At 43.1% G+C, this 14085-nt stretch overlaps 1 protein-coding gene across 2 annotated transcripts in view; it reads right to left on the reverse strand.

Moving 5' to 3' along the window:
• Positions 1-4394: 4394 nt before the first annotated feature.
• PACRG (parkin coregulated) overlaps positions 4395-14085 on the reverse strand; it is a 510323-nt gene continuing 500632 nt past the window's right edge. The window contains exon 5 of one of the 2 annotated variants that reach the window (XM_082475670.1): positions 4395-4882. In XM_082475670.1, coding sequence (XP_082331796.1) covers positions 4722-4882 — 161 coding nt within the window. In that variant the 3' untranslated portion in view covers positions 4395-4721. The remainder of the gene's footprint in view (positions 4883-14085) is intronic. The other variant, XM_082475671.1, reaches the window with a different exon arrangement.

The following is a 14085-nucleotide window of genomic DNA, read 5'->3' on the forward strand; positions in this document are numbered from 1 at the left end:
CAGACCCTCCTGGTATCCACCCTCACATCCAGAGCCCCTCTATTTCTTCCCTGGGCTAACTCGTGCCCTGGACGGTGTCTTCAAGAAATTGAATGCAGTCATAAACAGACAGACAGACAGACAAAAACCCTTGCTTCCTACACCAGTGCTTGATGTTTCCCACTTGGCATCGTTGCGTTCCCTTGGATACCTTAGGAAGGGAGTTTCAAGGTAAAAATGTAGCAGGTGAAAGAAGCCAATGTCTCACTCAGAGTTCCGAAACCCGGGAAGATTCTCCTTTCTCTTTTAGTTAATCAGAAATTATTTGGGAGAAGTAAAGACAAACCCAGGGTAGAGATGACAGTTAGAAAAAGCAGGCCATTCCTATTTTCATGCTAGTAAAACAATGTAGTTTTAAAAATCTCATAATTGTTATTGTAGATATTAAACCAGCCCCAAAAGCCTCCGTAGTGGTGCTGGCAGGGTTTAGTGATGGTGGTGGTGTAGCAGTGTGGTGATAGTAGTGATAGTTGACCTTTTCTTTTTCTTTTTACCTTTTGACCCCCTTTACCCATTTCTCCCACCCCACCCCCCAACTCTGGCTCTTTGTATCTATGAGCTTGGTTTTTTTGTTGTTTGTTTGTTTTTTTGGTTTTTAGATTCCACGTGCAAGAGAGATCATGTGGTATTTGTCTTTCTCTGTCTGACTTATTTCACTGAGCACAGTGTCCCTGAGGTGCATGCATGTTGTCACAAATGGCAGGATTTCATTATTTCATTATTTCTTATGGCTGAATTTTGTGTGTGTGTGTGTGTATATATATATATATATATATATACACACACACATTTATATTTGTGTATATGTACGAGTATATATATATATATATATATATATATATATATTATTTATGTGTGGGTTTATTTCTGGGCTCTCTATTCTCTTCCGCTGATCTATGTGTCTGTTTTTTCTGCCAAGCAAACTATTTTAATTACTATAGCTTTGCAATATAGTTTGAAATCAGGGAGCATGATGCCTCCAGCTTTGTTCTTCTTTCTCAAGATTGCTTTGGCTATTTGGGGTCTTTTGCGGTTCCATACAAATTTTAGGATTATTTGTCCTCTTTCTATGAAAAATGCCACTGGAATTTTGATAGAGATTGCACTGAATCTGTAGATTGCTTTGAGTAGTGTGGGTATTTTAACAATATTGGTTCTTCCAATCCATGAACATGAAATATCTTTCCCAATATTTTTGTGTCTTCCTCAATGTCTTTTATTAATGTCTTGTAGTTTTCAGTATACAAGTATTTCACCTCCTTGGTTAAACTGGGAAAGGAGAAGACCTTTTTAAAAATGCAATTCAGTTTATTTACTGTCTTACAACTTACAATTCCAAAGTCTTTACTATGTCACATTTTCTTAACCTGTTTGTTGGCATAATAGCTTTATTAGTTCAAATCAAGAGAGCGATCACATGTTCTAACCTATCATGACGATGCAATATTTAGCTCTTATTTGTAGCTGGAACTCAATACTTTGTTTCCTCTACATCTGCTGGGTATTACCTAAACTTTGCAGCATCTGCTCAAATCTGTGTTTACCTGTTACTTTGTAAGGTACCTTGGTTTTCGATCTCTCACAGTCACATTCCAATGTTTGTGAGAGGCTCTCTTGGACGCCAGTCCCTCCTGCTTGGCCAGGTTACCCTCGGGACCTGCCGTAAGTGACCTCAGAGCCATCTGCCCTCTACATTGTAAACCAAAGGGACGCTCTCCTATTCACCATGCTTTAACTTGTGCTTATTTCCGATGGGCCAGACAATAGGCTGGGGAGGGCGAGAGCTCTCAGGGGGCAGCCTGATTATCCTGCCAGCCTCTCGAGAAAACCTCCCTTTGGAAGGTGTCAGCGGGCCCCGTGGACTAACTTCTTCCGAGAGGCGCGTTCTACCTCGCACATTTCACCTTCAGCTTCCTCTTTCAGCTCACCGGTCTTCTGAATCCTCAGGAGGCACAGTGTTCTAGGCAATTGTTTTTCTTCAACAGATAGACTGTCTCCCCACTTGAGAAGCTGCTGGGGGCTTTCAGCTTCCTACTTTTCACAGCCTTTTACATTTTTGCACACTTTTGAAGTTCCCATTATATGCCTCCTCAGTCTCTTCATTCATGAACATTTCTTCTTCGGCTGTGTTTGATTTCCTTTTCCTGATTGGCTTTTTCCGTGATCCCTCTGTTTTGCAGTCTGGTGATGACTCTCCACCATCGAGGGCATTTGCTCAGGGATTTCCCGAGCTCTGAGCTCTGCCACCAGCTCACGTTGTATGAGATGCCTTCACCCACCCGCTGACCTGTGCCGACCACGGAGGGGAGGGAACACTTCCCGGGGTAGCTGGGACCCTCTACCCCTTCACCACCATCCACTCTCCTGCTCCCGGGTGACTTTTTCTCTGTTTTCTGTGTGTCCCTAGGAACAGGGAAATCACCTCCTTTGGTTAAACATGGGGCAGAGGTGACAGTCAGAAAAAGCAGTCACTCCTATTTCTATACTAATAAAACAACGCATTAAAAAAAATCTCCAGAGAACATTGTGCAATCTTTATAGTTATTTCGGTTTTCAGCAAAATTATTTTCTTATTACGAAGAACTCACCATTGCCAGGTAGGAAGCACCATATTGTCTGAGGATTTTCCACATACATATTGCTTTGCTGGGGTAGAAATTAGTCATTATTCAAACGTTGTTTCTTTGAAATAAAAGGCCAACAGATATAAGAAACTATGCTAGGTACTTCACAAAAATCACCTCTAGTCCTTAGAACATTCCTACAGGTTAATCTCCACTTTACAGCTGAGGAAACCAGAGGCTCAGAGAGGTTAAATAACTTGCCCAAAGGCAGGACAGCTAATAAGTGACGGGGCCGGGAAAGGAACCCCAATGTTTTAATTCCACGCCAGAGTTAGGGCTCTTGGTTCAGTGGCAGCTGGGTCTCCTTGTTACTACACCAGATGATTTTCACAAGCAGGACAGAAAGTAAGAGGCCAGGCTTACTTCTGAGTCCCAACAGAGCCGTGGAGGAAATTCTGGTAGGAACATTCAAAGGCACTAACAGCCAGTGTCTTTCTAACAAATAGTATCATGGACTTTGGGGTCACTTCGAACACATCACTGATGCCAGGACGGCAGCTGATGGGTACAATTGAACATCAGAGTTTGGAGAAAAAAACCTGTCTTAACCTGTCCACGTCTGCCTCTAGCTTTGTCTTTTCAAAGTATTATACACGAAAGCCAATTTTTCTTACCCAGTTACGCATCTCCGTTTATCCTAAAAACTGCTTCCGGAAACTAGGAGGTAGGTCCTGGTTGCTAGGTTTCATATGCTGAGCCCGTCATCAGGGAAGATGAATAATGAACCAGTTTTCAAACTCTGTGTTTGCCTTTGGAAATTTGTGTCTTAAATAATTAGTGACAACAATCTCGAGGCAAAGGGTCCGTTTCCCAGGGGAACACATTTCATTTCTTCACTTTTGTGCAGAAGCTGCACTTTGCTACAGAATGAGACACTTGAGGCTATGCATTTCTGGGCAGTTACAGCATTTCTCAGGTGTGCAGAGCCAGGGGTCCATCGTTCTGAAGCTTTCCGGGCTGAGTTTCAAATGCCCCGAGCTCACCGCCCCACACGCCTGCAGGGCCCTTGTCAGGGCTGGCACCTTACACTTGCTCTTCTCTTCGGACACCATTTTTCTTTCCCAGTTGAATGAAAAAGTGTATGTCTTTTGTCTTTTTTCTTTTGGTTTCAATAAAATTCCAAAACAGTGCCATCAGACCCACCTAGAGGTGCAATGAGAATCCATCCAACACGCCCGTGGGAGGAGGCCAAGGAAAGGAGAATTGCCAAGAAAAGAATATGATTTGTTTCAAGGGGCGATCATTAAGGTGCTTATAAGTCATTTTCAAAAATGATTGAAAGCCCTCAACAAACTGCTGGGTAGCATTTTGTCAGTAACACCGGGGTCCTGAGATGCAGGATGTCATAATACAGAGGGACAAAGATGCAAACTAGCTTTTTTAAAAACAATCACGTTTGCCATGTTGCATTTCACACCTAACCTTCCCCCTCCCTCCCTCCCTGTCCCCTCCCAATATACACTGGAAAGCCCCTGCAAACCCAGATCACCAGTGGGCTAGAAGCATCAATTATTTTTACAGCTGAGGCTCATAGCGGGCGGCAAAACTGTCCTGCTGCAATGGGAATATCGATCCCACAGTTTAGTTGGCTGTCAAAGCACAGTGTTCTGCACAGCTGCTGCTGAACGGGTGCTTGTCGTCCACGACCAACACCTGTTAAGCAGGCAGCACCAACGCTTCCCTTCCAACCTCTGACACCACCCTGGGGGCAGGCAGACACAACTGCTGAACTGCGTATGAAAATTGCAGTTTTATTGTCTATACAGCTGAAGGTTTAACTCGGACTCCTGCTTCTTTCCGAACTGTATAAAGAAGCAATTCTTCTCCTAGAACAAATAAGCACAGTACACTATTGTAATCTAAGAAACAGGCACTATTTGTGTATTGGAAAGCCTTGCTCTCAATAGGGCTACAAGTCCAATGGCCCATGAGCCACTATTTTAGCAGCTGTAGAAAAGTAAGCCGTAGAAGTCACAGATAATGAGATACTAACAGCAGCAGAGACAGATGACCAGAAGGCTGGGAGAAGCCTTCCTCGAATCCCAGCTGCTCCCACCGCTAATTTAGCAAGCACGACTCATAGGTAGGGACCATGTACTTGATGTTGATGAAGGCGTCTTCTCCTCCGGAGCGCTCGAAGGCCTCCAGCGTCTCCTGGATCAGGTCACCGATGTTCTCCCGCTTCTGCTGGCTGTAGTCGATGCCGTCCCCGGAGTTTACTGGGTCATGCAAACACACAAAGAGGCCCGTTATTTCACTGCATTTCCCCAAAAAGTCCTACACACGTGTCTAGGCATTTTTCTCCGAATGCTTGTCATGAGACGCAAGCAATTAACATTTTTACACGATCCTGTAGAGTTTTAGGAGTGGTGACAGATATACAAAAATACAAAGTCCTAGAATGGAGCTGATGAAAATTCATCTAAACTAAAGAAATCAGAGAGTAAATGAAAGTGAGGTGATCATGGTTACACAACAGTCCACAAGTCAGGGAATCTCTTTCTTAAATCTGGCAATTACATTGAGAGTGTTCTCTTGGACCTTGACTTCTTCAAAACCCCAAGATGGCATATTTAGAGGGAACCGTCCATCATCAGGTTAGGGTGCTGGCTCTGTGTGACTTCAAATGGACATACTTTGGAGTGAGGGGCTTAGCCCCTGCCCATGTCCGTGGCTTCTGTATGTGGGATAAGCTCCTTCTCCTCCAGGTATCACTAACCCAGGTGTGCAGCCCTCTGACGGCACCCCCATCACTCCGGATGCAGGTGGGGAGGAGGAAACAGCCTTTCCTGCCGTGGCTGCTGCTGACCCGTCCCTGAATGCTTGGACGACAGTCATCGTTACGGCCTCGTAGAGGTTGGTGCCACTGCTAGTTTTAGAGTCTAGGTGCCACTGCTAGTTTTAGAGTCTAAGTCCAGGCAGGCGGTCCACCCAGGGGGGCACCTGGAGGACCCGACCGAGGCCTCGTCTCCCAGAGCCTTGAGTGACCCCTCAGCTGCGTCTCAGACTCTGGGGGAAGGGGTTCCTAGGCTTGGCCTTCGACGGCCTGGTGGGGGGAACCTGGGTCTGACATGCTTCACCGTACACAGCCCGGTCTCAAACCATTTGGATAAGAAATATCTGATTCCACTCCACCTGTGAGGTTACCCAAGTGCGTGGGGTCAGCCCAAAATGGGAGACCCTCTACTTCAATCCAGAATATAAAAATTCCACAATTTTCTCGAATAATAGTCATTACATGCATGTAAGTTGCATTTCCCGCCCAGACTTCTAAGGGTTTCAACACCGTTTATTCTCCCAGTAAGCGAGTCACGTCTGTGCCTCTGCTGACGTTACCCCACCTGACCTGTGATGAAAGGAAAGGGCCACAGGGTGGGCTGAGAGGCCCGGGAGGCCTCAGGATAAACGGCCTGAAGGCTCAGGCCATGCGATGCTACAGGGCGAGCAGCTGCAGCTTGAAAATGCGCACTTTACCAGATCAAAGTGTTTACTTTATTCAGATTTCAATATAGCTCCATACGCTTATCTTGCTTGAATGTGAAAATAATAGAGGGAAAAACGGTATTTCAAAGTTTTTTTCCCAAGTTGTTTTGAACATTTTAAAAAAGATGGAGTAATGGTTCAGACCAGTAATAAAGGTAACAATTACAATCGCACACAGCATAGATAAGCAGGTTTTTTGCTTGATTTTCCCAGAGACTTGTTAAAGAAATATCACTGTCTTCTGTAGCACAGAGAAAAGACATGGCTCTCCTGACTGGTTTCTTCTGGTGGGGGGTGAAGGCAGGCAGAAATATTACTAATTTTCAGAAAGAGAAAGACTGTGAGTCACACAGCCACAGTGCGTATCAGTTTTCATAACCAATGAACTTACAATGCAAAGCCATTGCAATTAGGTGGACTTTTCCTTTCTCATGGTGGAAGCCTTTCTGCTATGATGGGGAAAGCTGGATTGAAGTCAAAGCTTGATTTACAGAGTAGCTGATCATCTAAAATATTCATACATGATACTTGTACAGGACAAATAAGAGATAAGACATTTGACCAAAAGGGTTCTTGCCCTGTTGTTTTTGAGCTAAAGGTAAACTTAAAAATATATATAGAGAGACAAATACACACAAATGAAATAGGTTGTTTTTTTTTTTTTTTTTAAAGATTTACAGGGTGGTCTGAGAAGAGAGTCAGTGCAGTTGGGGTCACCCACCAGGGAGGACAACGTAGCATCCATCCACGTGGAGGGCTTTCCAACAGGAGAAGGTCTTGGGTCAAATTAAGAGAGAAGGGGGAGGAAGCTTGTGTGTGTGTGTGTGTGTGTGTGTGTGTGTGTGTGTATACGTGTGTGTATGTGTATACGTGTGTGTGTGTGGGGGGAGGGTCGGTCAGGCGTGTTACAGGTGTAAAGAAAAGATGCTAAGGAAGAAGGTCCCAAAGAGGGGAGGGCCAAAGCAACACAGTCCAAAACAGGTGCAGCAGGGACAGAGACAGATAGCGCATGTGACAAGGGAGACCCGTAAGGAAGGTACATGTGAGGAACAACATCCCAGGATTCCGATCGGAACCGTGAAGGAGGTCCAGTGAGAGGGTCTGGCGGGCCTTTGAGGGCTTCTTCCCTCCAGAGGACATTCCTGATAAATTCCTCCTGCTCACGAAAGAGGTGCACTTAGGGAGGAGCCGGCAGGACCCAGGTTTGCATGGCCAGCCGAGCCCGTGGCGCAAACACCCTGGGGGCACGTGGAAAATGTAATTGGTGATGGTGCCCAGTTGTGACAGCCTTGATCCAGTTCCTGATGGACAAAGATACGTAAATTAATCACTAATAAATGGTGCCTTTTGTTGGCATACTAGTCAAAAGGTCAAGAACTGAATAGATCACGGGACAGACATATTTTCCTGATGGGGGCAGAGGGGGGTGGAAAGTCTGCACACAATGGAAAGCTTAACACACCCTGTTTTCCCCACTGCCTTCCAGAATGCTATAATGACAAGCAACACTTTATTTCAATAATAACCTATTCTTACTTTTTAAAAGTATTTAACTGTAGGAGTAAGTAAACTATGTAGCTTTTTTGTTTCCCAACAGTGTACAAAGCAAATGATAAAAAGAACAGAACAGAATAACAGTTGCTTATTCAAAAAGGGAGTTGGAGTTGGAATATTTTGTGGTTGCAGAATGTGTATCACTGGGGTAGAAAAAAAGCCCAACAAAGGCGCACATCCCTTCTTTTGGGTGCTGAAATGATGACCGGGCACAGTTTAGTGTCAAGCCATGTTGGGGGGCAGGTGAGCGGTGTGGTCTCCATTTCAAAACTGCTATATTGTCAGGTTTTTTTAGAATCTGAGCTTGAGGTGATTAGCTTGAGCTCACCATTTAAGATACATATGACACTGTTGGAAAACAAACTTGTGAGAATAGGATGCTTTAAAAAAAAAAAAACCCAGATGGTTATGTACAATTGTCAATTCTGATTAGGAAGATGACATTTCAATTCAGGAAGCTAGGAGTCTATTTTATGTCCAGCAGCTGGAAAGATACATTGAGGATGGAAAAGATATGTTTTATTTATAACCAAACAAATAGGAGTATAACAACGGTTTAAACCAGACTTTGCATTTCTAAAGGGATAACACGCAAATAGACTAGAACAAGGGATCTGGTTTCTCTTCTTAGAGGTCCTTGTGTGCAGGAGGTGGGCAACTACTGTTTGAAAGTCCTTCTTGGTTAGGGATTATTTTAAGTATACTTATTATTCTGAATGTTGAAGTTGTTTTTGATTATGTAGGTAGTACGTTTAAGCACACACAGCCTCCTTTTCTATCTAGCCCCCTTTAGACAGTCCTAACCTGGTTGCTTTCTCTTTCTAGATGCCGCTTTGGTCAGAATTGGGACGTGCGTATCCCAGTCTTGTGTCGGTCAATGGCGTGCTCTCAGTGAATGAACTCAGCTCGTGATTGGGAAGTGACGATCGTGACACCTCACCACCAAGGCCATCCAAAGGCAGGCTGCATCAGATGCACTGACATTTCACACAGATACGTATCTACGAGGCAGCGGACATGGACCAGCTGCAGACACGTGTCTTGTGGGATTTCGATGGAAGAGTCTCTTAGCATTTTTACAGTTTCTAGACTGTGTAGAAGCTTTATTCTTTTCCTTTCTTCAGTTACTACTATTACAGGAAAAAATGAAAAAAAAAAGCAAAGTGGGGAAAAGGAAACTTTTGGTGGCCAGAGCAAGGTCTTCCCAAGTTAGTGCTGAGGTCGGTGTCAATGGCACCTTTGGTCATACCAAAGAGTGCTGTTCTCTCTGTAGACAGCGGAAGACTAGGCCCTGCAGGGTGATGCAAGATGGAAAAAAAAAAGCTCTTGCCTTTGGGGAGCTTCTCATCTACCTGGGGGAGCCTAGCTGGCCACAGTCCCTGTAGGTCCCGTGCACGCCCAATGAGAGTCAGTGTGGGCCGCGCACCCTGACTGCAGAGCCCCGGCTCCATAGGCCTCTCTCCTGTTCCTTGGGTTCCCACTGGAAACTGTGTCATGAGAGAAGGCTTATCTGTGTGTTTTAGTCAGACACTTGAGTCCCCTTATCTGAAAACAGGAAGAGCAGTGAAAGGATGTATGGACGGCCATAAGAGGCTCAAGGAGAGTTACATTCACATTTGGATTTTTCTGACTCTAGTGTTTTTTTGGTCAATACTCTTCAATGTTAAGTGTATAGATATTGTTATATGAACAGTAATACACAAAGAAGTTATTGGGAAATGAAAGCATTATTTAAGGCATCGGAAATAGAAAACACATAAATGCTTACTTCGGGTTGCTTATTCAACATACCTGAAGTATTACTCATTTGGTACTGATGAATGAAATAATTTATAGACTCTACCTATGCTTTCTGGTCATGACTAAGAAAAGCAGCAGGCACAATTTGGGGAAAACTTCCATTAGTTTTGCAGGCTCCTGGCTGAAGCAGCAGCAGGACAGGCTAAGCACGACCACACGATGGAGAGGCAGTGGGTCGGCAGGAAGGAAGGCATCGTGCCCACTGCCACCTGTCATCCTGAAATTGCTCATGACTTGGCTGCTTTGCAGAGCCATGAACCAAACACTCCTAAAGAAAACACTAGCTTGGGAAACTCAATTAAAAACCACCAGAGTGAATCAGGAAATGATAAGCAATGACTCAAATGATGTCCAGACTACCATTACCAATCTTTCTTCACACTACTAACTTTTGGAAGCTCTAATTTATGATGTAACTTGCCACGCTCAGTGACAGCAACGGTTTGTGTCACCTCTTAAGTGTACAAGAGCACTTGAAATAACTGTGGAAAGTAGCAAAGACCTCAGACAAATAAAAAGATGATTAAACCGATGGAACAACATTCACCTCAGCCTTTGACAGCACCAGACAGTGAGCCGGGCAGAGTGATTCTCTCAGCGCACCAAAGGCTAAATTACAGTCGTAAAACAAGGCTTTGAAATAAATGGCTGCCGACTGGCCGTGGTTTGGCTGCGCCCTCCTTTGGTCTACCGCTTCCTTCTCTGGCCATGTGTGCGTGGCCACTTTGCATACACGGTATGTGAACGTGAATCCAGGCCAAGTCCAGCCTGAAGCTTTTCTCAGTATGAAAGCATCCACGGATATAACGCGACTTGCAGACAACACGCCTGTCTACCATTTCGCCAGGTGAGATGCTGGCGAGCTCAGCACAAGGCAAGAACTCTGGTCCTTCCTTGTGTGCCCGGGGTCGGGGGTGGGGGGTGCTGGACAACCTCCCTGAAGCAATGCTGAGTGGAATTTTAAAAAGTACTAACAGAAGAAACTAAATCAATTCCTTCTGGATCAGAAAAGCCTTTTTTTTTTTTTTTTTTGGTTGCTCAAATGTTCAACTAAAACATTTCAAAAGCTTTAAAGCTCAACTGAAAGGAATTTTACCTGTCAAGACCTGTAACCAGTGCCGGCTTCAGCCACAGCTAAAGCTGCTTTGCTTCTGCCTGGGTCTCAATGACGTCATCTGCTCTGGAGAGAGAGTGAGCCCTTGGGGCCTGGGCTCAGGTCTCAGCAGGGTGTGTGTGTGGAACCTACTGCAAATATTATTGTGATAAGATGTTTCTTGATGACATTAAACCAGCACAGATGTTCTGTTGGATGATTCTGAACAAAATTTCAATTTTGGGCTTAGTGGATTTAACAGTTACAAGCTGGAGATGACCTCAAACAGTAATTCCCTGTTCGCACTAATTGGTATTTAAGCAGAAATGTTAGTTGTAGTGGAATAAAACTAATATTTTCCAACGGATATTTATTAAAAAGATGACTCTTATCATCGAAAAAGATTTCATTAAAAAGATAACTCATATGAGTTTATAAATGGTTGTTTTGAGTTTTTTGCTTTTTAATTTGAATTAAGAAAGGGAGAGAAGAGACATCTATTTTGTCTTTTAAGGAGTTTTTCATTTCAAGACCTAGATTATATTGTCAACATTTGTTTTGCCAGAAATATCTTGTTTATTTGGGGTTAGCTTGAACCCAATTTACTTTATAGAAATAGTGTTACCTGTTTTGGAATAAAAGGGCTTTCTCCCATAAAGTTTGGAAAATTACAGTGGAAACAACTGTAAATTCCAGTCTGATCCTTTCTGGAGATGAGGGAATGGAAGAGGAAGGGAAGAGGGGAAGACAAACTAGGAGAAATTTCATTTTTCTACATTGAATAAGAGAAGAAGCCTTTTGGGAAGATGTTTTGAGGTTATCTGCTTTTAGAATCCTAAAGAAATGCTTCTTTCACTTTCTTTTTTTAGCTTTGCTATGTTACTTTGAAGACACTCATCTTTTTTTTTTTTTCCTTAGTGATAACATGTGTCACCCTATTCAGAATTCTGGGTGTTTCCCTGTTTGGCCCAAGCTTAGCCACGGCTTCCTTGGCTAACTTCATATTCTCTTGGAAAGTGATTGTTTTCAACATACCCTTAAGTCTGACTGTACAATGGATATTTCTAGAGTGTTGTTGGTTCATGGCGGGTGTGAATCAAAGTTGCAATGGTTTTGCAACCAAAAACTTATAATAACCAGAGCATATGTCATGCTAGAGATGCCCAAAGGCTTAAACACTCCAAATCTCCTCAGATCTTGTTGACATTAATGAAATTCATAAGATTTCTTTCCTCTGAAGATAAAAGCTTTGAAGCAAGACCTCGATTCCCAGCTGGATGTCTGTCTCTCTCCCTCACCTTTTGACGCTGGAGCTGGGTGACTAAAGCAAGAGGTTCCTAAGCCATCATAGTTTAGAAAGCTCAAGGAAAGGTTTTCATCTCTGAATGGGGGCGCTGATCACTTGTGAAACTAAAGATATCATGGATCTTGGCCCAATTGTCAATTAGATATTTAAATGTTCCTTGAGACAGACAATGAAGATTTCTAAACAAACAACTGCCATTTTGCAATGCCAAAGTAGACTTGTTCTGTAGGAAATGAACAAGGATAACATCGGGGTGTAGTGATATAGTGGAAGTAACATTGAACTTTAAAGGCAAATAACTTGCCACATAATTTTTCAAACCTTAGTAGCTGCAATGTTCCGTAACTTACTAGATGGTTAACTATGGACAGGTTACTTAATTTCTCTGAATCTCAGTTACCTTCCCTGTAGAAAGAAGGGACTGAACTTTGGGTGATCTCTGCTCATCCTAACATTACATTATATAATATCACAACACAACTTTGGAATAAGCTTTTGGAAAGGATGGATGCACAGTATTTCAACTGAAAAGATAATCACAAAGCATCTGTGTAATTCTTCAAAGTAAGTCACAGATCTCATAAGCATCAAATTCAGCTTTCAAATCAAGTTCTAAAAAAACCCAAAGGACCAAGGTTTATATAGTTAGTTCTAGTTTAGAAAGAGAACACTGTCAAAAACTCAAATTATTTGTTGACACACTACCAAAATTTATTCCATTCTGCTACTTCAATAAGTCTATGTAGATTTTGATTTACTAGAATAAAGACCAAATGTATGGGTTGGTTTTCTAAATATATTCAGTTGACAGTGATTTGGTCAAGACTACAAAAAAGCAAGTTAGGTTCATCTCTGATTATTGACAATTTGACTTGGAAGTTATACTGAGAAAAATAGGTGGGTTCACCAATTTATCCCTCTACAGGATAATTACAACTATAGATTCAGTTGCCATTGAATTAAACTGTATTCCGAGTTGTGAAGTAGAAGTGTATCTCTTTTCTTGTTGGTTCACATGATTCAATTCACATTCAGTGAACATTCAACAGAAAAGGAGCAGAGAGTTCTAAGTCCAGCTCTTGTCCTAAATCTATTTCCTGCTGGCTTATCTCATGGTGGAGTAATAATAACAACAATAATACTAGCATAATGTCATTTAAAGCTAAGAATAGCCCTATGAGCTAGATACTATTACTGTCTCAGCACAGGGAGCACACTGAGGTTTAGGAGGTGGAATCACTTAGTAAAGTGACACAAGCACTACATGATTCTGGGATGCTGAGAAAGAGAAATGGTGGGTGGCATATGCTGGAGTACAATGAGGAGGGTGATAGGAAGATCCAGAAGAGAGGTCTAAGCGTCCTATGCCAACATGGGCAGTGCGCAGGGAGCAGGAACTTGGCCTTTCTAACGCTAGAAGAATTTTAACCCTGTAGAGAAGGAATGGCATCAGGAGAGAGGGTCTAGGTGAATAAATGTCGGGGGAGATATTCTACTCACTGCAAGCAATCAATTTGTGTTTCACAGGGCAGCAAACTGTTCATCTTGGCTTCATTTTTATGATACAGACTATTATGCTATCTTTCCTTCTTTATAAGTCCTTGAAATAATGACATCCTTTACCAAAATATGTTCAGGAAGACAAAATCAAGGCTGACTGCTTTCAAGGACTTTTTTTCAGTGCCATATGATACAGGAGGACTATGGGGAAGTTCTGGGATTAACTTCACATTCCATCCCTCCCACACTTTATGAGCACTTACGACTTATTTCTAGATCTGTAGGTGTTAGCTATATAGTCTTCTAGAGGAGGAAATCATAAGGCTTTATGTGCTCGAGACAGAAAAGCAGCCTGAGGGCTACCGTCCGGGATGCCTACGTTACTTGCAGAAGGATGCTTGGTAGAGTCAGACCAGAGGTGTTGGGAAAACCTGTAACTACAGACTAGTAGGAAGAAGGTGAGAAGGTAAAAAGGAGGAATCTTGTAAGTATCTGGATGGTCTTTCTATATCCTTTGAAAAAAGCCAGAGTCCAGCTACAGATGTTGGGGGAGTTTATGAATCAAAGTTCAAGGCTCCCATGGTCCATGAGGACTAGGGAAGTCTCTAGTGTTCCTTTAGGGAACTGTACCTTGGGACCGCCCCCGCCCGGAGGTAAGCGCTGACTTTACTGGTATCCTTTAGGGA

This window comes from Balaenoptera physalus, assembly GCF_965194825.1.
Source record: "Balaenoptera physalus genome assembly, chromosome: 9".
Taxonomy (NCBI): Eukaryota; Metazoa; Chordata; class Mammalia; order Artiodactyla; family Balaenopteridae; genus Balaenoptera; species Balaenoptera physalus.